Below are 26,557 nucleotides of genomic sequence, written 5' to 3' on the forward strand. Positions count from 1 at the left end.
TACCTTTTGTTTGCATCAACCAGAGGTTCATCAGAATGAATACTGTGGTGTGGTGTCTCATTGGAGAAGGCAAATTCAGCCTGCAGACCGTAACATTGTGTTGATGTTTAATTCCCTCGAGGTCTCAAGAGATGAGATTGAGTGTCCTGTGGTAATGCCTTCTGTAGGCATTACATACATAAGTTTAAGCACAGTATCTGAAGGCCGTAAAAAGAGTGCTGTGACCTGCGCTGGCTCCAGGTACATGTGTCCTGAGGGCATTTGCTTAGAATACCATTGGGAAAGACAAAGTAGAGTTCTTCATGGCATCAAGAGCAGAATTACTAGCTATGGAAACCTTACTGCTATAAATTCCATGTAGCAAAGCATGTTAGCAGCACCTTCATAGCTGAATGTTAAGCTTACATGTTTTCAGTCCACCTCTTTGGTATCTGTGTACTAGCAACTGGCTTCACATTGTGCAGAAAAGTGTAAGTAACTTGGTTGTTAATGTGTACCACTTCCAAAGTTGCAGTTTTAATGGGGACATGTAACGACATCAGCAATAATAACACTGTATTAGTTGTTTATTAGTAGTATACTATTTCATGACTGCTCTTTTCAGTGCTAGATGACCCTAAGAAAAAAGCACTGTAATTGATTCAGCAATAAAACGGTAATGCTAAAAGCTCAAATTTCAAAATTTATTTTGCTTCCAGTTCCCAGGATTTCAGTTTTCACAGGATATGACAGCCTTATCACATATAAGAGCAGAAACTCATTTCCAGTTATTATTTACGTGATTATTAATATTTACCAAATACAAGACATCAATTTCTAGGAATGAGTGGGAGATAAACCAGAGATTAACTTCTAGGCATCTGGGCCTAATATTAAGCATTTTTAGCTGAGAAAATAGTACCAGAACTTCCAGTCAGCAAGTTCTTATATAATTATGATTTTATTGCTTACTGTTATTCTCAAGATGTTAAGGTACATCTGCAGTGCATAAAGCTGAGTCTAGGACTGTAAAATGCTTGGGTTTTGTAAGACTTTGTGACTTTCTGTAAGGAGGTGAGACTTGTTCTACTTTGAGACTGGGAAGGAATTTTCTGATCTTTCATCACAGTAAACCAAATTCTTATTCATATGGCTTCCATCTTCTCATATTTTTTCACAACTCTCTTAAAAACTTTTTTGGTGTTGCTAAGATTAATATGTATTCTGAGAATCTCCCCCAAATCCCCCAAATCTTATTTTGCCTCCTACTTTGGTCTGGTTTTGATTTGTCTGAGATCTTTCTTCTACACAAGTTACTTGTCAGTCTGTTAAATATTCATGTGTTAAACATTCACATTAAATGTTCGTATCTACAGTGGGTATTCTGGAGCTGCTGCGAAGTCTGTAAGAATATCTCCTCCCTCTTAGAAAACAGTGAGGGTCTGATTCAGATCTGTATTTAACCAAATGCCCAGTTTTTGGATCATGAACACTTGTTGAGATGCAAGGAAGGCCTATGGCCCGTTCCTAATGAAGCAGATGCTGAGCTGGGTTATCACTGAGTACTCTTTCTTTTGAAAAACAAGAAGCGTTTCCAGAAGATTTTATCTTTTGTGGTCATGTCTTCATTAATTCTACATATAGCTGATACACATCTAATGATTCATATATATGAGCTTTAGTTCTATGATAATTTCAGTCTAGACTGAGCATTCAGGACTGTTATTTATGCCACTGTGTCTGTGGATTTACATATAGGATTATACTTTTCAGTTGTTTTGTTCTAAATTGATACGCCAACAGCAATAGAAGACAAGTTCCAAATTAGGTTTAGGTTACCCATCACAAAATGGAAAATCTTCAAACGAGTTATAATAAACCTAATCTTATACAATGAGCATATCATGTATTTTTCTGTTGAAATGGGGGGGGAATCTGAGCCAGTTCTGTGCTTTAGACACTAACTTGACACCTGCTTCTGCAAGAAATGGGTTGTTTCCTAGAAAGACTTTTCTCATAATGCACAGTGCTTGGTATAGTAGCATCACAAGTCAGTCTGTGTACAGGTTTAGGAGTCACTGTGTATCAGTTTTTACAGATATCTAGCTAGTTTGAAATTTTCCAGACTTAGTCCTCTTACTTCCAAAATTATTCAAACAGATTTCAGATCACCATTCTATTAATTTCGTTTTTGTAACACCTGATAATGAAATGTATGGAGACATTGTTTTCTGCATCAGTGTGTAACAATCTCTCATTAATTGTGTATGTTGGAAATGCCAAGAAGTTCTTTGAGGAATAAAAACCTGTAATAATAGTGGATTATTTATTTGCTAACACTCCTAGGAATTGAACCTGGCTCAAAGGATGCACACCAATTTAGCATAATATGTTGTTCCTTTAGAAGCCTATAGAAACAGAAAACATCAGTAGTCACAGTCCTCTTCTTTTGTTTGAAAACACAGTAGGCTTTGTGTAAAGTCAAGCTTTTGATTCCAGAGTATTTTCTTTTATGAAGACAAAATAGAGAAAAGTCGGTTTTTATTAATAAGTGAAAAAACTTGGAATAAAGGGTGACTTCTGACCCTTTCTAAGCAACTGTATTTGCTCAATATATTATTAAATTGCATCTGCCTGTATTATAATTTAGAGAATATATTCACTGTTACAGACACAGAGCCACTGTTAAACACTGCTAAGACTACAGAGCACATCCTACAGTAAGTGGCAGAAGTCTCAGAAATGAAGGCAAAATAAATGAAAACGTGCCTGCCTGTTAAAATACTGCATCTAGTTAACATAGCCTTACAAACTCTTAATTGTCACTGTATCTCTAATGGTTCAGGAAAAACCAGGGAGAGCTGATGCTTTGTTCATTGTACCAGACTATGCTGTACAGAAAGACAGGCATTCATAATAATAATAATGCATTTTATGTACAATGTTAAATAAACATAAATTTTAACCTGTTAAAGCAGCAATAGTCATGACTCACCAAATCCCCATCTGAATGGTTTTATTTCTGTATTCTAATATCATACTTAATACTAGTAACCAAGTGCAAAAGTTGGTCACACATTTGGGCAGTGGGACTTCCAGTAAAATTGTGGGTTGCTTGCTTCAAAGAATGCCCTTTGTAAAGGCAAAATAAGACATTTTCGAGCTTTGGAAATGTCTTGAACTATCAACATGTCATATGTTAAACTCTGCAGCTTTATGTAGGGTAATTTTTCAGACGCTGCTCTGCAGACATGATCTATTGGTATTCAGTAATGTTTGGGTGAAACAGCCCTTCAGCTGTTGGGGACAATATTCTTTTGAGGGAAAATGTTTTACTAATGTCAGATGTGCTTGGACTTCTGTACATTGTTCTTTAATAAAAATTAATTAGTCACTCTCTATGTAACCATCCTGCTGCCAGATCAAGGTTTGCCTTGGGAGCTGGCCCACCAGTGCCGGGATTGGGTTGGCAGGCAGGGCCTGTTGTACGGTGCTCAGCGACGCCAGCAGGTCCGAGCGAGCCCGGGGCTGCTCCAGCCTGCGGCCGGCAGGCAGAGCTGGCGCTGGGCCGGTGCTGCGGGCAGAGCAGTCAAGGGGCCGCGTGGGCTGAGGAGGGTCAGACGGTTCCGTGGCGTCGGGCCGAAGCCCGAAGCGGCCGGGGCGGTGCATGGCGAGGGCACGGCCGAGCTGCGGCTCGGGGATCCGCCCTGGCTGAGGCCTCCTCAGGCGCTGCTCCGGAGCTTCTCCAGAGACGGCTGGCGGAGGACGGCCCGTGGCCGTGCTGAACTCAGGCCTGGGGCAGAGCAGAGAGCTCATAGGGCTTGGCATTCGCGCTTCTCTCACTCAGATGTGCACCAAAAGGGGATGCCTGAGGCGTAGACCTGACCTAGGGCAGAAAGTGTCTTGCTTTGCTTCCGGTTTTTCAATCTCTCTAAGCAAAATAATGGTTTTATTTCAGATATGGAATGCAAGGAGAATGGTGGCGACGCCCACAGAAAATGTGTTGCAACAGCTTGTCATACAATAATGGCATCCAGGGACTTGTTAAAGAAACTGATTAACATTTTAGTAATTCTCCAAGCTATATAGGGATATTTTCTGGGTGGTTTTCTGTCTTTTCTAGTAATCAGCCATCGTAGCGGGGTGCGGCTCCCATGCCAGATTCTCATAGACCATAGGGCTAAGAGTTTCTGAAAGCTGTGCATTTAATTGTAGAGACAGTTTTCCCAGAGACTTTGTGCTACTTTGTAAGACCATACTTCATAAATTTGTGGCCCCCTTTCCCTCAGAATATATTTGTGGCCCCCTTTCCCTCACTGTGGGAGTGGATATTTGTATATTCTATTGGAAAACAGAGGGTGAGAGATAGCAGTTTGCCTTGAGTGCATCAGTATGTCTGGCTTACAATTAAAAAAAAGTTAATTTCTTAACCTTATATTTAATAGCAGAACTTTATGTATATACCTCTTTTACAGAATACTCTCATTTAATTTTTCTGATTTTGAACTGGCCTATGCTACAAAGCTCTTATTCAAATGCTTCTACTTCAATAGAAGGAAAAACAAAATTTGTAATGCCACTTCCAGTATTCTATTTGCATCTAAAAGAAATTTTAAATTTGCAACATAAGTTTTAAATGGAAGATTCTAAATAGGTTGTAATAGTTGTTTTCTGGTAAATACTTCTTAGTATAAAAATCAATAGGAAGTAAAAGACAATTTAAAATTATTTGGTTTTAGTTCTTAATGGAAAATAGTGACAAATCTATTAATTGTGTGCATTTTGGAGTAATTAATCGTGTAGGACCTAGAATCCATCTTATAGAAAATTATAATAATTATCAAAGGTGAGAGTCCACGAGATGTAAACTTTATGTGGAATTTGATCCTTGTGTTAAAGGTTTAGTGGTATAAATTTTGTTCGTCCCAAAAAGGAATTGTGAAAGGCTATTAATAGTCTGCTTTACCCTTAACAATAAGTCATAACTTGTTCTGGAGCAAAAGGTTATGTTATTTATTTTACACCTTCCATTTGATTTAGGTACCAGACTAATTTAATTTTGTAATGGTAGTGATGTGGGTTTTGTTGTTGTTTAATGAAAAACCAGAAGACAGGCTAGAGGACTGAGCAATCACCAACCATATGAAGTTTGACAGGGGCAAGTGCCAGTTTCTGCATCTGGAATGGGTAACCCTGGATGTAGAGACAGACTGGGGAATGAGATGCTGGATGCAGTGCTGTGGAAAGCATCCTGGGATGCTGGTTGACAGAAAGTTGAAGTATGAGTAGTGGTGCTCTGGAGCCAGGGGGCCCGACTGTGCCTGGGGCACATCAGGCCCAGCATCACCAGCTGAGCAAGGGAAGGGATTGTACCACTCTGCTCTGCACCCGGTTGGCTTCACCTTGAGTGTTGTATGTTTTGGTCACCACAATATGAGAAAGATATTATTCTCTTAGAGAGCATCCAAAGAAGGCCATCAGAGATGGCGAAGGGCCTTGAGGGGAAGCTGTATGAAGGACTGCTGAAGTCACTTGGTCTGTTCAGCCTAGAGAAGAGGAGAGTGAGGGGAGATTTCATTGCAGTCTACAAGTTCCTCGTGCAGGGAGGAGGAGGGGCAGACACTGATCTCTTCTCTCTGGTACCCAGTGACAGGACCTGAAGGAATGACCTGAAGTTGTGTTAGGGGAGGTTTAGGGTGGCTATTAGGAAAAGATTCACAGCACCAAGCCTGACAGAGTTCAAGAAGCATTTGGACAATACTCTTGGGCACGTGATATGACTCTTGGGGCTGGTGCTATGTGGAATGTTGGACTAGATGATCCTTGAGGATCCCTTTCAACTCAGTACATTCTGTAATTGTGTAAAAATTATGTTCAAATTCCTATGTTTACCTGCAGGAATACAGTTCCTCTTAAAGGTGGGGTCCTAATTGTAAAAGTGAATTTGCCAGTTTCTGAATGTGCTCAACAGACACTTCCTGCTGAAGTGGAAGTGTCATACATCCATACTACATCAGTAACAGGATAGTGTGCACCAGGCAGAGAGTCCCCGAGACATGAAGAACCACAAGGGGAAATAAAACAGAGGTAATTGTCTAAAATTTGGATGCTTGACAATTCATTGTCTTCAAGACACAAGTTGCATTTTTAAATGTTTAAAAAGGCTGTGCAGGAAGGAGGGGAGAGAAAGGATAGAACCTTACCTTAGCATCTGAGAATTGTGTCAGTAATACTGACTGACAAATTTTAGAATTATGGAACAACTTGAGATGTGATAGCTGTGTTCATTTTATATTGGACATTTCATTAACATGTTGCATTAGGGTTTTGATATCTAGCTTTCAGAAAAAAAGCCAGCTCTTTAAACAAATACAGGCAACCATTGACCATTCTTGGTTTAATACGCAGCTATTAGAAAAGGCCTTGGTATACAGAGAAAGACACATCTTCAAAATTATGCATTGCGGTCAAGGCTCTGATTACTGCAGTTTCAACGTGGCTTTTGTGAATTAGACACTAGTTTATTCATAAGGCTGTGAGTCTGACTGTTCTCATGCTTCCAAAGTAATTGAATGCATTTGTACAAATAGAATAGTGGCATATAGATGGTGTACGCAAAGTCCAGAATAATCCAGTTCTTGCTTTGTCCACCTGGCATTTTTATATCTAAAAAAACATGTATAGTTGATCTTCTTTTCCCAGTAGCAACAGTGCTGTGTTGTGATTATAAATGGTAGATGCTGAAGTTAACACCCTCCTTCTGAGATTATAAAAGTGCTATTTTAATGATTTATAGAAAAGGTCTTGGTACGGTATCTGTATGCAGCATTTTACTGCATAAGAATAACTAGAAAAGGTTACAATGATATGCCATGGTATAAAGCATTTGGGATTAGAGACTCTGCTTGGAGAAAATATCATTAACTGTCATCTGTCATTCTAGATCAGCTGGAATAAAGCAGACTAAAACCAGAAAAGTGGCATTTTCTGATCCTTGGTAGAAAGCATCTGATTATTTCAAAAAAACTCCGTTTTCTGGGTAAAGCATTGTCAAGGCTGTATTTTAGGGTTTTTTAGGTATTTTCTGTTTTTTCTAAAGCATGAGAGTGTGTTCCAAGGTCAAGAGCCCTTTCTAGCTGGATTAATACATCAAAGCACGTGGAAAGAGAAATATTTAACGAAACAGTTGCATCAAACATAACTAACAGACAGAACTTGCTTTGTTCTAGAGTTCACCCAGTCTCCTGGGCCCAGCCTCACTTTGAAAAAAATGTCCTGTAGAATAGTTGAGTTTGCAGAGAAGTACTCTTCCCACACATCATATCATTTCAGAAGTGTCTTAGTAGCTGTGTCTTTGCTTGGGTATTCCATGAAACTTGTTGCTGCATTAGCCGCAGAACAAGAATAAGAAATGGAAGGTGGGAAAAGAACCCCAGACAATTTCAGCTCCAAAGAAGAATTAGGGGGAACAGCTAATAAGCACACTGAAACTGTAATGAAGCACTGTATGTGACCCAAACTGCTGGGAATATTTTGTTTGTTGTTCAGAGAACTGTAAAAGTTCCACTAGCTATTGGTGTTTTTGATTACATGGCAGAATTGCAGTTCATTGATAATTTACTTGTAATACATTAACTGTATACATTTTCAGTCCCCTTTCTGAGGGTAATTGTTTGACAACTGGTATGCTTCAATACCAGCCTAATAGCCTGTGCTGTCACTAATAATTAGGAGAACGTTAGATATGGACCTTTGACATGAGATTATATCATGCTGGTGATATTTTTTCTAATGTTAAGTGAACATGGACAGCATGTTAATTGTACAGTCACCATCAGGAAAAAATATTGCGCAATCTTTGGGCTGATAGTCATATGGGAGTATGATGTGTTGTTGTTTGCTTTGTCTTGTGGTTATGACAGGGAATACATCATACTTTTTCAGCTACATGGCTAATTAGGAGACTGCAATGATAATAATTTTATTCTTAGAGTTTGATTTAGTGCTTGGTTTTTGAACCACAGTAGAATGACAGTCAGCCTTCTCCACTGAACAGTCACTGACCTCAGGATTCCTGGCCAATTCTCTTTATGCTGTGCACATGTCTTGGACTTCTTGGGAAATGAAGGAATCTGAATTATGGGTAAAACTAAATAGTACATAGTAGTTTGGTCTGCTTGAAACCTTAAACCCTTGCCTTTCACTGTGTTGTGTTTTTTAGCCCCTCTTCCTTTATTCGGGTCTTTGATAAGACTCGCAGCAGTGGCACTTGGTTTGTGAGCAGTGCTGAATGCCCTCAGCTTCACTGTAAGTCAGCAACAGTCACTTTTGAAATTTGGACTAAGTGTGGGTGGAAACTGATTTGCAGGTTGAGATCTCTGTCTTTGCAACTTTGTAAAGAAAAGGACACCTAAGTGATGAGGTGGCTTGTTTATCTCATCTACCACTCCTCTTCCCTCTTCACCCTTCCAGTTTTTGCAAGTCATGAGTCAGTATCAGTAGCATAATGGCAGTACAGAAACTTATACTTGCGCATAAAAGATATTTCAAAGGCAGCTGACATTTAGTACGATTTATTACACAGGAGAGGAATCATAAGTGTGTTTTTATTATAGTTGCAATTTATGTGTCCATGATTGTATGATGCAAAGCAATGCAAAGTCCCCTGGCAGGTGCAAAGGTGAGTCTCTTTATTGCAAAAACCAGGCCTTTTTAAGCAGTTAGCCCATTATCAGTTACGTAGTTTTCAAACATAACAAACATAATCCAACCAACCACTATAAACCATGATGTGAACAGGTAATGGTTATATAACTTGTTTTTCTACCTCCAATTCAGCTGAGTCACTTTCCCATAGTCCCTTTTTTCTTAGCCAAACTATCAGGCCTGATCCATGATTTTACAAAGGTAACAAGGGCCCTTATTTTATAAAGTTATATGCAACACATGGTATTATAATAAATGTTACACCTGAATCTTTCAAAGAGGAAAAAAGCCCCAGTATGCCAGTAAACCAGGTACAAGACTTACTGAAAGATTTTATTAATGTCAACCTTTTTACCTATTATACTGCTTCAACACGTGTGTCTTACAGTAATAATGTGTTATTTTACATTACTAGGATTATTAGGCTGTGTCTGCATAAGGAATATTTCATGTGGCTTAAATTGTACCTTAAGTTTGCTTTAAAAAATGTTCTAAGTATAATTAAATTGATTACCACTAAACAGCACTACATTTCAAATATTTATTTGGATTCTTTGCAAAATTAAAACTATAAACTTTGAAAATTTTAGGCTTTTATATATGTTCAAGAAGTTTCTACTTCTGAAAGGGATAGATCAGTTTTGCAGGGAAGTTGTGTTGGGATTTTTTAGTAATCCTACTGAGAAGAGATCGGCAGAAGCATCAAAATCTTAATGTGTTTTTTTTCAGAGAAACATAACTGGGATGAACCTCTTTCAATCCTACTACACCCCGTGCATTTGTTGGCAGCCTAATTTGTTGTCTTGTGCACTTGCACGTTTGAGCATTCAATTAGCAGCTGGAGTACACAGAGGCCTTAGTGTTGCTGAGGCCTTTTCTAGCAATATTTTGTATTACTTGAACTGACTGATGTGCTCCAGTAGAGGGGAGCAGCGCCTAGACATGCAGATCCAACGGCTTGCTAATAAAAACGCTATTCTCTTAAAAAGCTGTACCTGTTCTAGTCACTGGCACATGTAATTGTTGACCAAACACCAGAGAAAAAACCTGAAGAAATGAACAGTTATCAAACCAGAAATAGCATTTTATTGGAGTTGAGTAATATATTTCTGACCAAATGCATGTTAGTTAGTGTCCATTTTTGCTTAGCACTGTCTGTTCAGTGCCTTCTGTTCCTTTACTATATTGAAATTTAATAAAGCAGCCTTTCACAGAGGTGCAGATGGGAGCACAGTAAAATCTGTCACTTGGCCTCAATGCATTTCTTTTCTTTTTTCCCTATATGCCTAAGAATGACAGCAGGTCTTGGGAGGTAGTTAAGTACCAGGGTTCAGGCAACAGTTATTATTTTGCAGGAGATCAGTCTACATCTTCAATGTGTTACTTTAACTTCAGTTGCCTGATACTAGTTATACAAAAGATCTGATTCAGTAAACATTAGAACATTGCTGCTAAGTTCTCTAATAACAAAATGGGCTTTGACTTCATATCACAGGCATCATTGGTTAAACATCATATGAGATTATTCTTCTTTGTCATTGCGTACTATGCAGTGACAGGGCTGACTTAAAAGTGTTGGTTTGTCATTCCAGGATGTAGTTCAGCTGTGTCTTGTACAGTATCGTAGGAGTGCATATGCAAATGTACACATTTCTCATTGCAAAATTCTACAATTGGTGTTTTACTCCTATTCCACAGAGAATGGAAATTCCATTCTGTTCAGGATCACCACATATAGATTCTGTTCCTTTGTGGCTTCAAAGGAGAGATTGCCTCAGGCTTTCAGATTCACATACTGAGTATAATGCCTTGTATTTCTCGTTTCACTATGAAAACATTACAGTAACAATGCTGAGACCTTCTAGCATTACCTCTTCTGTTCTGTACTTTTGCCGTGCTGTGCTGAAATACAAAAAGTACATTCTAGTAAGAAATAATTTAGTAAATGATGACTACTTCTGCAGATAGATTTACACTTGACAAGATTGGAAATGTTGTATACAGCAGACAGTTTACATTTTAGACTTATATGACTTGAGCTTTGGGATGCTAGTCACATGTATAGAGGAGGAAAGATGCAGCCATCTGTTGCATGTAAGGACTGTTTACTGTCACGGTAGCACAGGCTACAGAAATGTAGCCAAGAGTGTTTTATCTTATTTTCAGTTATCAAATCATCAGGATTTTTTTCCAGTTATATTGACTTCCGTATGCAGGAAGGTGCAGCTGTTTCCCTTTCTGCAAGTGCAGTGTAGGTTAATACAAGCTGATAAGTCATTCCTCTTTGTACAGGCTGGCTCACCTAGGTGGACAAGGCACTGAGTGATAACTTTCTATTCACAGAAAGGCCTGCCTACTTTGTGAATTTCTGTTCAAGGAGAAGTCCTTGACAATCAGCTTTATTTTTAAATCTATTTAAATAGTATTTTTGTGTATCTCGGCTTGCTGGGGTAAGTGTGCTGGCTAGCAACACAGAAGTACACAGTTGGTTTCTCACACAGACAGTTTACTCAAATGATCCAGGTACAGTAACATGGATAGAGATGAAGAAAACTACTATGGAAAACATGGTAATTTACTTGCTTTCTTAGAACAATTCAAAACACCTGATCTAAATCTCATGTATTTCAACTCTGTTATTTCAATTGACTTAAATGGGCTTGAATGCAGACTCAAATGGCTTCCTGTAACTTCTTCAATTATTAGCAATAGTCTAATTTTCTTCTGCATGTCATTTGCTCGTTTATTTAAATTGCACATCAAAGGTAAGTTTTACATGTGTATATTGTTAATTTTTACTTTAGGTAAGTAATTTAGAGTTTCTCTTTAAAATTATTACATTGATAAAGTGTAACAATTAACTTCATATGCTGTTTGGAGTCAGAGTTTGTAAATACCTTGTCATTTATTTCTGGTAATGGTATTTTGCTTCAACATACTTCAAGTTTTGTATTATAAGGCAGCCTGTAAAATAGATCTGTCTCATCCTCAAAGAAAAAATATAATCCCAGTTTTAAATCTTAGCGAAAGGTGTAAGTCCCCCCTCACCACTGCTTTCTTCCTTATGCCTACCAAACTCCTAAAGCTTGGAATTTGCTTTCTAAATATATTTGGGCTTTTATAGCTGGGGAAGTGGTTTGCTTTCACCAGGAGCAATGTAGATAATAGAAACATAAATAATTCCCTCCTCACCCCCCAAAAAATCTTCTGAATTTTTAAAGAATAGTAGTAATAAAGTAGAGGATTTGAATTTAATTTAGAATTAAGTTAGAAAAATTAAACAAATGGCATTTTTCCTTTTTTTCTGTTGTTCCATGAAACCGATCACAGTTGTGATCAGCTGTAAGGAGTATTTCAGGATCCAGACTACTTCTGACAGTGAATTCTAGTGTATTTTGAACTTAGAATGTTTTTACTGTTTCTTACCAGATTCTGTAATGAATTTTTACCAAGAGCTTAGTGACAGAGGAGGTAGTTTGAGCCACGTTGCCCTTGCCCTACACCATGCCACCATAAGCATACAGACTTCTGGTGTGAGGAACAGTTCTTGGAAGGAGTTTGCAGTACTGCAATAATTTTACACCTGTTAGTGGCTGTTACTTCAATTTCACAGCATCTGTCTTCTGGCTTATTGGAGATGAGAGTCTCCATTTGAATTGGAGTTCCCTTTCTGTAGTGCTTTGTTTTTATCCTCTTATTTATTAGATCCATTTTGCTCTCTGTGTGCTGAGATGTTACATTTTCCTGTTCTCTTCTAAAGTGATATTTGTATAATCCTTTCTTAAAAACTTAGTGTGATGAAAATTCCAGTGTGTGTTTCAGTATATGATTGTGTCCTGAAAGATTTCCTAATGTCTAACCTAAATCATCCTTGCTGCAATTGAGGTTAGCTTATCGAACGGATAGAGGAAACAACTACTGTTCGTTGTAAATTTTGCATGGTGATTGAAGACTGTTATTTTGTGCTCCTTTGCTTAATCACAGTCATTGAAGTTGCATTCATTTACTGCTTTCTGTAAAACTCCTAGTATTTTGTTTCTAATAAATCCCTCTACTCTCTCTAATTTGTTTGTACCTTCTGAAATTCTAGTGACATGTTCTAGAAATAGTTATTCATTTGAGGCCTCTCATGTCCCCAAGCACAAGGAACAGTGACTGTTTCAATCATGCTCGTACATCTTGAAAAAGTGGTGCTTTTTTTGCAGACATTGCTTGACTGACTCATTCTCTCTTTGTAGTGTGCTGTAATCCTTTATGATTCTTCTCAACAGTGTTTTTGAAATCAGTTGTTCTGTATGGATTCCTGAATAGAGTTTGTCTTTACAACTTCTGTTACTTTACAAAAATCACTTTGAAGTGTTGATTATAAAAATCCTTTTTGATAAATACCTCTGTCTCCAGAAGTATTTTAACACTTGTCACCTGCACAGTTTCAAAGTGGTCATTCTACTTAATTGTTTTAATTTTTAAGGAGAACATTGAATAGCTTTGGAGATTAGGCTCCTCCAGTAGTGGGATTGAGCTAACTACTAAAATTCAAGAGTGAGAACTTGGAGTCTTAATGGGTAACTCAGTAGAAATGTTTGCCCATAAAAGCAAGTAGACTGTTAGAATTGTTAGGAATGGACTGGAGTCAGAGAGAAAGAGTCATTATGGGATTATATAAATCACATTCAATATTTGTGTTGAATATCCTCTGCCGTTCTGGCCCCTCATTTTCTAGTGATCTGTATAGTAGCACTGTAAAGGGTAAGAAAAGGAATAGAAGCATGACCAAAACGATGAAATTTCTTATGTACAAGAAATATTTGAGCAGACCAGGACATTTGAGTATAATAATTTGTAACATTTTTGTTAGCATAATATGCTGCCATGTTATACAGTACAGTAATAAACTGATTGATTGCAAGCTTAAAACAGATAGAAAAAGGTAGTACTTAAATGTTTGATTGACTTGTAGTACTTTGTGATGTAGAGCATTGCAGATTGTTAAAGTATATACAAGGTAAATAGAGATTCCTTGAATCTCAATTTTTCAATGAATGAAAATGAAATTCACTCACAGCTATTAAATGCAAAGTCAGTACTTTTAGTTAAGAAAAATGCAGTTGCAAGTCTCTGTAATATCAGTGTTGGGGAAATACTACAGTGTTTGCCTTGGTGTTGCATTCCTCCTCAGATATGGCCCCCTGTAACATTCAGGGTGTGGATTCGATGGATTTTTTTGTGTGATCTGGTGTGGCTATTCTTATGTGCTCAACAGGTCTTGTAAGAGCCAAGGACATAAGTTCAGCTTCAATGTGCCTTAAAGCCAGAACTTGTCTATAGGGCATGATGTTACATATGGTTTTGTTCTGGTGGTAAATTATTTTGTAGTAGAAATATTTGTTTTGTAGGAATTTCTGTTCAAAAGTGTTCATTCAATATACAGGTGTTGGCTCAGCATTAGATATTGTGTATGGTACATTTGATTTCCTGACCATGTATCACAGCATAACTTCTTCTACTCCCCAGCATTGCTGTCATACATCACTTCTGTAAAGTTTTAATTTTTTTGTCTCTTCTTTATTAAGATATTGTTGTTGCAGGAGCTTGCTAAGGTGGATCTGAGTAACTCAGATGAAGGGCAAATAGGATTTTATTAACTGCTGTGTTTATTGTACTGGTGTGTGTGTTTTGATAAGGTTTTTCTGATACGAACCAAGAACAAAGTCTGGCATGTAGTTAATAAGCAAATTCTGCTTTTGAGAAGTTGCTGAATTGTTCTCTAATTGACAAAAATAAGTGTTTTTCTTTGGGGCCCAGGGGAGGAAATTTAGGCTGGTAGCACCATGTAATACCAGGGATATTTGGAGGAGGAGATCCTTAAGAAAGCAGTGAAAAAGCACTCTGAAGCAATAAATTGTATTGTAGCTTTGACATTTGAATGAAGGAGTAATTTTTCATTGCACAGAGTTTTATTCAGTAAATCTTCATAATCACTAAACTTTGTAAGGAAAAAGTCCCCTAAAACTGAATAGCTAGCTTCAAAAGGAAAAATCCATATTCTGGTCTGCTGAATGAAAAGCTGCTTGTTTCTCTTCATACAGTAGCCCAAACTTGAAAATTTTAATTTGACTGTAATTTTTTATTACTCTTTACCAAGTGAGATCATATTTTATTTTCTCTTATTCTGGTCCCCATGGGAAGCATCGGTTGGGGTGTTAGTATTTGGTGAATTTTTAATATAGGGGTTTTTTTATGTGTAGAGTGAATCAGTTGGAACTAACCAGGATAGTCACATGAAAAACAGTTTGCCCATGGAGGCTGTGGGTGTCCCTGCTCGTGGCAGGAGGTGTTGGGACTAGATTATATTTAAGGTCCCTTGTAACCCTTTAATGTTCTGTGATTCTGGAGAAAAATCAAAAGCGCATAGTCTGTAACTGCAGAGAGGCAGGTTCATTTACTCGCTGTCAGACACACTTAGCCTGTGACTGGGAGGCGTAATCCTTGTCTCTCAAATGCATTGTGAACCTGTGCATAGGCATAGTCATAGGATGTACATTAAAGGTAACTTTTTATGTGGTAAATGTGAGGCCCTCAATATTTTTAAGTTAGAAGAAAAAAAGCTTTAATCTCATATACAAAACCTAGGTAATTTTATTGGTGAATTACGGGTATTGCCCATATGAAATGATTTTAACAAAACTGATTAAATATGAATATATGGAAGATGCTCTTCAAAGGCTGGTGTTAACAGTCCCCTCAGGACAGATTTTATTTTAAATAATGACATGCTTTTATATTGTTTTATTTTAAATGCAGGTGAACCAAGGAAATTTGACCCGAAGTTCAGAGGACCTATTCATAACAGGTAAATATCATTACTCACTTTGTTAAATTATTTTGGTGGACAGGGGTTAAAATTTTTTGTTAGCAAAACTTGTGAATTTGATTCTGCAAGTCTTCTAAATCCAGACCACCATCTTTATTACCTTTGAGGATGGATGATTACTAGGGAGTATTAAGCTCTGTGCTCTCAAGTCCTTTTAGTTTGAATGCCAGTTCTGTGTGCCTTGCATTGGTTAGTATCTGCTGTCTAACATGTGTAGTAGTTCTGATACACCTCTTTGTGACAGAGCCACCTAACAGAACAATCTGACTTGACTTCGCTTAGTTTTATGAAATGCGGATGAAAGCATGTTACCACTTAGAAGGTTCATTAGTTGACAAGCAGAGTGAAATTGCTCAGAAAGCATCTAAAGAAGTCATAGAATCATTAAGGTTGAAAAATACCTCCAAGATCATCAAGTCCGACTTTTAATCATGGGCAATTTTTCAGTGTTTTTCCAGATGTAGAGAGCTAAGTTCTAAACTAACGTTTACTGTCGTTACTGAGAAGAACAAATTAGAGAACCACAAGTTATTTCAGTTTTACCATTCTCAGGAGAAAATTTATGACAGAGAAGCATACTACTGACTTGTCATACTGTCATTTGAACACAAACACACTGTCCTTGTATATGCAGGATGTAGTTCTTCCTCTCTGAAAAGTAATAATTTTTGAAATAAATAGAAATACTTGTTTAGGGAGTTCATCCTAGTTTGTGAAGTATCTTTATGGTATTGCCAGTGTATCAAGCCAAACTTGAGCAGTGTCAGAACTGCTTCTGAATGGAGGATGGGAAAATGAGAAGCATTGTTTTGGCATCGCTTCTTCAATTTTGAGCGGTTGTCCTATCTTAGGTTACTGTCATATTGACCCTGGATCCTGTACCACCTCAGCCTCACCAAAAGTTTATTTCAGTGAGATGATAAAGCTGTTCCTCTCTAAAGAAGTGTCTGCACTTGGAAACACATTTCAAGTTCTCCAGTTGTTTAAAAAATCTGCTCCCTTTATGTCTTTTATGTTAAAAATGTTTCTCTGTAAGAGAAAACATAGATTGGAAAATGGAAAGAATGGCAGATGCTAAAAATGAATTCTGAGGCAGATGTCTTGTCGTATGTCTTACCACTTACATCATCACTTGTATGATAAGCGATCTCATGGGTTCAGTGTTGTAAAGCATTACTTGTTTCAACAGTATTTAAATCAGTTCCTCAATATGTTCCGTTGTCTACAGCGAAAAAAGCATACACATTTATTTGCTGGTCTTGCTGCAATAACAGGACCTTACACCTCAAATGTGAGTTTGTGACTAAAACTTCTGCAAAGTGCTGGTGCAGATATCTTATTCGGATGTTAAAATACCATATGACAATCAGTGGTTTTGAAGGGTCATATTAAAGACCTTATTTTTAAAAAGTGTTTCTTCTTGCCCCTAGGCGCTGCACAGACATTATTTGCTGTGTGATCTTCATCGTTGTCATTCTAGGTTACATTGCATTAGGAGTTGTGGGTAAGTAAATAGAGGTATAGTAATGCATTTTCATATAGAGGGGAAGCAGCTTTGTGAATGTTAGAATTTTTTATTGAAATGTCTCTTTTGCTTATGTTAGTGCAAAGCCTTCCAATCAATAAGTAATGCCTTTCATAGAAGCAAGTGATGAATTAACACTCAGTATCTATTGTAATTCACAGAAATAGACTAGGTGAGGCTGGAAGGGACTGCAGTGGGTCATCTGGTCCAACATCCTTGCTCAGAAGGGTCATCTCAGAGTATATGGCACAGGATTGTGTCCAGATGGTTCTGGAATATCCCCTGTGAATGAGACTCCACACCCTGTCTAGGCAATCTGTTCACGTGCACAATCACTGCACAGGGAAGAAGTTCTTCCTCATGTTCAGGTGGAACTTCCTGGGCTCAGTCCCTGCCCGTTGCTCTGGTGCCATTGCTGGGCCCTGGAGCAGAGCCTGGTTCATGCTCTGCACACAGGGTCACCAAGAGCTGAGCCCCTCTCAGCTGGGGCTTCTCTCCAGGCTGAGCAGCCCCAGCTCCCTCAGCCTTTCCTGGGCACGGAGTTGCTCCAGGCCCTTCATCACCTCCGCAGCCTCCACTGACCCTGCTCCAGGAGCTCCATGTTCCTCTTGTCCCGATGAGCCCAGAGTCAGCACTCCAGAGGTGCCTCACAGGGCAGGATCCCTCCCTGACCTGCTGGAAAGGCTCTTCCTGAAGCACCGCAGGATCCCATCAGACTCTCGGCCCCGAGGATAAACTGCTGGCTCAAAGAAAGCTTGTTGTCCCCCAGGTCCCCAAGGTCTTTCTCTAAAGAGCTGCTTTTCTGCAGGTAATTAGGGAGAATTTCAAAGCCACATTTTTACTGATTAAAAAACCCCTCAATATTAAGTGTGTTCAAAAAAATGACATGGTTTGAAAAGTTTGCAATCATGAAGTAACTGTGATGGAAAATTTCAGGCAGCAGAAGCTAGAGGAAAACAATTTGTGTTGAGAGGAGCCCTGAGGAGAAGGAATTGGCAATGTGGATTGATAAGGTCTGAGCGTGAGCCAGCCACGTACACTTGTAGCCCAGAAAGCCAAACGTATCCTGGGCTGCGTTGAAAGAAGTGTGGTCAGCAGGTCAAAGGAGGGGATTCTGCCACTCTGCTCTGCTCTTGTCAGACCCCATCTGCACTCCTGCATCTGGCTCTGGGGCCCCCTGCACAGGAAGGACATTGACATATTGGAGCGAGTCCAGAGGAGAAGTGCTCTGAAGACTGGAGCACCTCTGCTATGGAGGCAGGCTGACAAGTTGGGGTTGTTCAGTGTGGAGAAGGGAAGGCTCCAAGAGACCTTAGAGCTCCTTCCAGTGCCTAAATGGTCTCCAAGAGAGCTGGAATGGGACTTTGCACAAGGACAGGAGTGACAGGACACAGGGAAATGGCTTCTAAACTAACAGAGGGCAGAGTTAGATTAGAGATGAGCAAGAAATTTTTCCCTGTGAGGATGGTGAGGCCCTGGCCCTCATTGCCCAGAGAAGCTGTGGCTGCCCCATCCCTGGAAGTGTTCGAGGTCAGGCTGGAAAGGACTTGGAGCATTGAATTGCTTTCTTACAGTTTAATCCATATCTTAGTAGAACTTAGTGTGCTTTGCATTTTAGTATTTCATTAGGAAATCTACTAATCAGTACTCTTCAGTGTTGATCTACAAAGTATAAAATGGTACTTTAGAAGTGATACATTTTCATGCTAGCTAATTTTAATCATTAACTGTGAACACTTGACTAATATCTTAAGAGGTATTGTGTATTTTGCAGCTTGGGTGCACGGGGACCCCAGGAAAGTGATTTATCCAACTGACAGCTATGGGCAGTTCTGTGGGCAGAGAGATACCCTCAATGAGTGAGTACTAAATCCATTTACATATCTTTATTGTGAATAAGATGTGAGGTTTCAAATCTCTGTCAAAGAGACAGTGACACTCTTACTGTATTTATTCCAAATAAAGCTCAGAAATGTCTTAGTTTCCCAGTGCAAATCCAGATCCAAATTATTACTGTAAGGCAGTTGTTTATGTCATTTAGAGAATATTTTTTGTAAGGTGTCAATATAACTTAAAGATTGTGTCAGCAGTTGTATAGAAGGTGACTAGCTGGCACAGCTTCTAGTTGCCAAAGTTTGGATAATTCATAACTGTTGAATAATTCTTCATCCACCTTGGGATAAGAGAAGTCTTAAGGCATTGTAGTCTGGTCTATAGTTTTTGTCAACATGCACCAAATAACAGAAAAGTCTGTAATGGAAGGCTCTTGTTTTTTATCCTGTGCCAATAGAGAGGAGACTGAGTACTCTGGGAGACAGACAGCTGGAACTACATCCTTCTTGGATAAACGGGGGGTAAATAGAGCTAAATGGCTCTATTTACTTGTCTCTTTTTTCAGTCATTTTAGGTTTTGAATTGTAAGAGTTAAATTAGTTAGTTGATACCAACAGAGTGCTTACACATGAAAATAGTTGCTCAGGGAAGGAAGATGTTGCATCTATGTTTTCTTTGAAAATCTAAATGGTTTATGAAATAGAATTTTAAAAAGGTTTTCTTTTTCACTCACCATCTTCCTTTAGAAAGGTAAGTTTTAGGCATGCTTTATGCCCTTGTCACTGTCAAGAAGCTGGATGCTGTGCTAGTGTTTGATAACAACTCTTTGCTGCTTCTTTCTTTCTCCATTTAGTTTTCTGTGGAAAAAAATTAGGAAGCCACTGTCCAAAGGGCAGTTCAGAAGGGAAGGAGCAGGAAATAGAGACTGGAACAGAAGTAGGGCTAGGGCTATATATCTTCTCAAGTTTTTTTTACAGGGGAAACAGGCTAGTAAAAGAAAACCTGTTCTACCCTCAGACTGTTCTTCACAGCAATTTTTGGAGAGTCAAACTTCCTGAAGAGGAAAAACAAGGAGGAAAAAGTTGTAGTGGCATGTGTGTTCCCCTCACTGCACCACTTCCCTGTTCCCCACCTCGCTGCCAATTTGTCCTTGTCCCCTCTGTCGCCAGTAGGAAGTAGGGGTCAAATGACTTTGGGAGTCTCAGACACACAGCTTTGATATCCTGTGTGATGTGGAGCCAGGTGTTTCTCTCTGATTCTTACCATTCACTCCCATTCCATGTTTCTGTTTGTTACTTGAGTCTTCCCTTTAGTTATTTCTTACATTGTGATTTTTGGTTTGTATTTACAAATGACCCTCCCTATATAAGATTGCTGGAAAATAATACAGCTACTGAGACTGCATTTTGGCATTTATTTGGTACATTGAGGAGATTCTTATAAAAGTATAAATCAGAAGACACATAATACAACCTACCAGAAAAGCAAGAGTGTTTATGGCAGTAGGCCAGGATACCCCTCTCAAAGAGTCACTCTAGTCCCTGGAATGGGGCTGAGGATGTGCTTGTGAGGCTTTTGTCAATACCGTTGTTTTTCAGATTCCCTGAAAGTAAGCAGTGTGAAAGACTAACCTAGAGCTGTGATATTCTGAAGTCCTCAAGGGTTTAGTCTGAGACATTTTTTCTTGGAAAGTAATCACAATCTTCGTGTTTTGAACCTTGTCCTTGTAACAAGTATTTTCAGCAATCTCACTGAGGAGTAGAAAAGACAAGTTAGAAACAAAGCCAACACTCACAGCGTGTGCAAAAATCCATTTGAACTCCAGTGAATGCAGTGCAGTCAAATAAATTCTTTCTGTATCATCATGAAAGTCTCTGTTAGACCTCTTTGTGTCTTCTTGTAATCTGTCCACTAGTTGATTTGTAATCTCTGAACTTGTTTTGCATTCTGCACAGCATAATGTACTAATGGAATACAAGACAGTTTCATTATACAGAATACAGACCTAATTCTCAGTGTGTGTTTTCATGTGTTATGTATATATTTAAACTTTCTTTTCTATTGTCAATACCAGCAAGTGGGCTAAGAAAAAAAGAGAATTCATTAATGTTTTTTTTATTTATTGTTATTTATTATTAATGTTTTTTATATTTATTCATTAATAAAGACCATCAAGAAACTATTGAAGAATGATGACATTTCAGTCCAAAATTGTGTTCTACTTATTTAGAAAGAGCAACTAGTGGTGGTGAATTAGTTTTTCCAGGATGCATCTTTTCTTAAACAGTGCATAGCAGAATATACCTCAGTGAAAACAAGTTAACCTTGTAAAAAACGTCAGGCAGTTGAGTTAATCCCAGTCTTAAATGGAGTTTGAATGTGCAGTGGTGCTATATAGTGTCTTTGATGGTACAGCCCTATTCAGCAATTGGTGGGAGTCATGCTGGTGGGAGAACAGAGGATATGTCCCAGACTGGGGGATACAATGAGATGTAGAAGCAGGACTGATGTTGAAGCAGGAAGGATAGAAGAGGGGCAGCCTTGTTAGCCCAAGCACCCTTCATTGTTAATATTGCCATCCTGCTCACAAGACAGAGCTCCCACTGTGCTACAGTGCCATGGTGAAGGTCAGTGGGGGCTCAAGCACTGCTTTGTGGAGTCTCTTGCATATCACAGAAGCATGGAATAGCCTGAGCTGGAAGAGACTTTAAAGCTCATCTCATTTCAACCCTCATTCCATGGCCAGGGACACCTTCCACTTGACCTGGTTGCCCTGTTCAGCTTGGCCTTGAAGACTTCCAGGGATGGGGCAGCCACAGCTGCTCAGGGAAACCTGTGTCATGGCCTCACCACCCTCACAGCCAAGAATTTCTTCCCAATATTGTATATGAACCTACTCTCTGTCAGTGGGAAGCATTCCCTTTTGCCCTATCTCTCCAGGCCCTTGTAAGTAGCAACTCCATATTTTTTGTAGGCTCCCTTCAGGTTAAATGTTTTGTAGGCTCCCTTCAGGGAAAGCCACAGTTAGGACACCCCTGAAGCCTTCTCTTCTCCAGGTTTAACAATCCTAATTCTCTCAGCCATTCCTCATGGGAGAAGTGCTCCATCTCTCTAACTTGGTAGCCCTTCATAGTCCATAGGGGGCATATGCACCATTTCTTGGGGTGCATATGCAGGGGCACTGCATAACCCTGAGTAGCTGGCTTTGAAGTTTTGTTTAAAAAGGGCAGGTCTACTGCCATATTATCTTCACTAGAGCTATCTGATAATTTTCTGACATAGTGAAGACTAACATGACATTTTGCTATCTTCAAAACCCACGTCTTAAAATCAAGAGATCTTGGGGTCCTAAGTTTCCAACAAATCCAGACTTAAGTGACAGCTGCCACAAGGCTCTAAGTTCCAGTAGGTGTCAAATATGTGGGACTGACAGACTGACCCTTATTTATATCAAGGGGGATCTTGTCAATGTTATTACTAGATGCTGTTATATTCTGTTTTCTGGACAACTGCTTTTGGTTTCCAGCCATAAAAAGCTTCTGATTGATTTTGGTGCCACCTTCTGATCAAGAAAAATTAGGCAGCTTTTACAGTGAAGCATTTGCTGATGGTGAGTTTCCATGCACTGCATACACAGGATGTTGGTGGCGTAGAGACTGTGATGTTTTGGCAGGGTTATTCTACAAACCTCACCCTCTCAAGGCAGGACTACAGCTACATGGATTGTTTCAGCTTAAAATCATGCTGTGGATAAAAATGTGTCAAAATTACCATTCTTTAGAGCAAATACTTCTGGCTTCATAGATGTCTTGATGTGAGACATTCAGGGTCTGCTTGGGATATTTTTTTGTCTTGTATTTGCAATAGGGATGTTCACAGTAATAGAACTTAAATATCAATATATATACTATAAATTTTGGAATGGTAGGATGTATAAGCACCTGTATTTATGATGATTATTATCTTATATCCATTTCCATAGGAACAAGACCATTTTGTTTTACTTCAACATTCTGAAATGTGCCAGCCCCGTAGTGTTAATAAACCTACAGTGCCCTACAACACAGGTGAGTGAAAATGTAGAGATAAAATATTTTCCTTGCACCTTAATCATGGTGCTTAAAAATGAGACATGTATTTGTTTGGATTTAAAAATTGTTGTTGTTAATTTCCTTTAAAATACAACATGGCTGTTTTATAAGTACTTGTAGCAAGCACACTTTCTGTAGTGTGTGACAGTCAGAAAATTGAAATGGAAATGCACGAGATAGTATATTTTGGATAAGAGTAGACAAAAAAAAGTCCGCTGACTTGAACACAACAATTTTTTTATTTATGAATTCATCACAGGCAGCTATCCAGTAGTATTCATTGCATGCAGAAAATACTGATTTATACCTAAGGTTTTCAAAGCTGAACATGTTCAAGAAACTGTGCATATTGCCAGTGACAGGATTATCTGGATGTGATTAGAGCCTATGGCTCTTTTAAAAGTGAAGATTTTGAAAGTTTATCCTTGCCTTATGTCACAATCTGTACTCTGTTTGTTGTGCTGTGGCTCCTCATGAAGTTGCGAAATAAACCCAGTCACTGCATTTGTGTGGGTTAAGATTAACCTCCTGGTCTTTCTTGCAAGACAATTTTCCTGATCATAAAACATGGAAATCTCCAACGAGAAAGAGCAAGAACCCTCTTAACACTGGCAAGTTGCTGTCAGAATGAAAATTTGCTCCATCAGCTGGAGATTTGCTTCAGGAATCCCCATCTGTCCACACGCAGACATTGACACTGTTGCCCTGCAGTCTTTAGACTCTTTTACTAGAACAGTTCAGTCTGTTCAGAAATATGAGGTCATTATGTGGGATTTGACTGGTTCTGTGGTCAAGTTGGCAATGGCCGTGAATCAAATAGGGTGAAATACTTGTTGAAGGAGAGTTTTTGGAAGCAGAGTAGTTATTTTGTTCATTTTCAAATATACAACAACTCCAAAACTAAGAATGATGGTTTTGAATGCTGTTTGTTACTGGAGATGATTAAATGACTGGTCTTTTCAAAAAATGCTGAAGAATTTTTTTTTGATAATTCCTCTTTTGAACTGCAAACAGGGTCCTTCATTCCTGACCTATACATATAAATATCAGGAGAAAGAACCCCCAAGAACTAACATGAGAGGAGCTTCAGTTCTTGAATAAGACTGGATTTGGAAACTGTTATTACAGTCCATTGGATCCATAGACAGTACATTTCACTGCGTGTTTCATAGATAGCAAACAGTTTATAATAAAGTGTGTGTTAGTCACCTGTTGTCCCAGCAAGGACAAAACTCTTTTTCCTTTGTTCCTTGGCCTGTGGGTAGTCCAGAGGACTGAAATACTCATATAGAAAGACCCTCTTGCAGTATCTGCCATATTCTAAGGGTTAGTACAAGAGCTCTTCCCAAAATTCTTTTTGGTGAATTACTTATGACGGAATGCCCTTGACATGAAAGACAGTTTTGATGCATGATGTCTCTCTGGTACTTGGACAACAGAGCTTTGCAAAGGGTGTTTGGATAGCACAGCTTTGGAAACAAACTGCCTTCTAGAAAAGGCTGAAACTTGCTGTAAAGATGGAATTCAAACCACCCTCACACTCTTAGCGCTGAGGAGTCAGAAGGTCTGTTCTTAGTGTGATTCCAGGGAGCAGCAGAACCTTCAGAGTCTGTTCATCGGGGCAGCCACTTCTCAATATCCTAAATCTAAATCACAACTTCTCAATGGATGCATTTAATAAACCCCAGTCTTCACCGGATTTCTGACATAAATCCAGCTTATAACGGCTATACCTTGAGTCATGTGGGCATCATTCTTGACATAGGCAGGCCTCCCCTGGCCTTGTAAGTCCATTCTTAGTCTACTGTTAAAAGTCACTTTTGAGTGATTTACACCTAACTTGACAATATTTGTATACATGTAATTGACTGAAGAGGTTGTGTAGGTACCTGAGACTTTGGATTTTAGTGAGGCTTTCTTTAAATAAAGTTCTCCTTATACATGTAGTAGAAAGAAATTGCATGTATCCTGTGGAAGTAGCTGTCACACACCTTGCTCATATATACTGCTGATGATAAATCTAGAGGAGGACCTGAGAGGTTTTTCTTGCTGCCCAAAAAAATAAAACTCTTTTCAACAGAATGAAAGCTCTTCTTGCCTATCAGAATGTGTGGAACCTAAGAGGATGTAGAGAGGGGCTTGATATGCCAGGTATGAGGAGAGCACACTTTGAAAGTGTTTTCTATCAAAGAATTCTAGAAGTTTTCATTTAGGGAATCAAAAGGAGAACATATCTTTTCTAAATCCTGCAGTAAACATTAGTGAAGGCATTTTTCTTGCTGTTTCATTACACCAACTTTCCTTACCCTTCTCTACCCAGAGTGTGTCTTTACTTACTTTTTTTCTTTTCTTGCAGCTTTGTGTCTCAAAGTGCCCAGACAGGTTTGCAACCTATATTGATGTTCAGGCTTCCTACAGATATAGACCAGATCAGTGGAATTACTTCAGACAGTTCTGCAAACCTGGTTTTAACAATCCTCGCAAGGTGTGTATGTATCTGTAGATGATAAAGTACATTTTTTCTTCAAGCAGTATTTAGTATGCATTATTTTACTGAGCTGCATCAAAGATTTGAATTATTCTGATTTCAACATATAAGGAGATGTCCCTTTTATGTGATTTGACAGTTGTTTAATCCAGGCTGAGGGTCTTGAATGCACACTAAACCTCCACTCTTCAAATGATTGCTGTTAGCTTAAAAGACTACCTGCAGCTACTCATGCAGTTGCAGTGCTGCGGCAAGCAGTATCCTTTAGTTCTTAAGTACCCCACAGCAGTAGAGTATCTCAAACCAATTCTTATGGCTCCTAAGTCATCTATAGCTACTTGTAAAGTCAGCTAAGAAAATTAATCTATCCTTCATATAACTGATTTTGCACTTAAATGTACTGCGTTACTTTTCCCATCTTTAAAACGTCTTGCAATTCAGCTATATTAATTGGATTAAATTCTTACTTTTCTTTAAGAGAAAAGATGAAGAGTAGGCAAGAAACAATTGTCCAGTCAGTTCTGGCTTAGATGCTGATCCAAAGGTCTTTTATGTCACTAGAAAAGAAAAGAATAGACTTTTCCCAAATCACAATGACAGTTTGGATCCTCACTTAAGATATAAATGTATCTTGCAGCTCCACCAGTGAAATTTGGGGGGAGGCTACAAAGCCCAGTTTGGGGCATTCCTTCAGACTGGGTGAAAAACAAACATACTGTTATACTGTTATTCAGCATTCCTATTTTTCCCCTTTTTAGTCTGTTGCTCAAGTCCTACGTGATGAAGATTGTCCTTCGATGATCATTCCAAGCAGGCCTTGTGAGTGATTCTACTTCTTATACACATCTTAGCAGATTGTGAGTGTTCATATTAAAGCACAACTCCGGTCTGAAATGCGTTTTGCGGCAACATCACTAGGAGCTGTTTGTTACCTGACATTCACATTCATTCAGTTTTAAAGTATAAATCAATTCAATTTTAAAATATTTTTTCTAACAGTCATCTTGGAATATTCAGTGTGTGATCAGGTCAAGCTGAGCTCTTTCTTGCTCTTGAATCAT

The 26,557-nt window shown here is 38.7% G+C and overlaps 1 protein-coding gene across 2 annotated transcripts in view; it reads left to right on the forward strand.

Moving 5' to 3' along the window:
* The window catches only part of SLC44A5 (solute carrier family 44 member 5), a 62,981-nt gene that overhangs the window by 13,272 nt on the left and 23,152 nt on the right, over nt 1-26,557 (forward strand). For both annotated transcript variants that reach the window (XM_059853520.1, XM_059853521.1), the window contains exons 2-7: nt 15,490-15,538; nt 16,990-17,063; nt 18,859-18,943; nt 22,900-22,984; nt 25,365-25,493; nt 26,255-26,315. In XM_059853520.1, the coding sequence (XP_059709503.1) occupies nt 15,490-15,538; nt 16,990-17,063; nt 18,859-18,943; nt 22,900-22,984; nt 25,365-25,493; nt 26,255-26,315 (483 nt within the window). The remainder of the gene's footprint in view (nt 1-15,489; nt 15,539-16,989; nt 17,064-18,858; nt 18,944-22,899; nt 22,985-25,364; nt 25,494-26,254; nt 26,316-26,557) is intronic.

The sequence above is a fragment of the Haemorhous mexicanus genome, chromosome 9 (genome assembly GCF_027477595.1).
Source record: "Haemorhous mexicanus isolate bHaeMex1 chromosome 9, bHaeMex1.pri, whole genome shotgun sequence".
NCBI classification, from domain to species: domain Eukaryota; kingdom Metazoa; phylum Chordata; class Aves; order Passeriformes; family Fringillidae; genus Haemorhous; species Haemorhous mexicanus.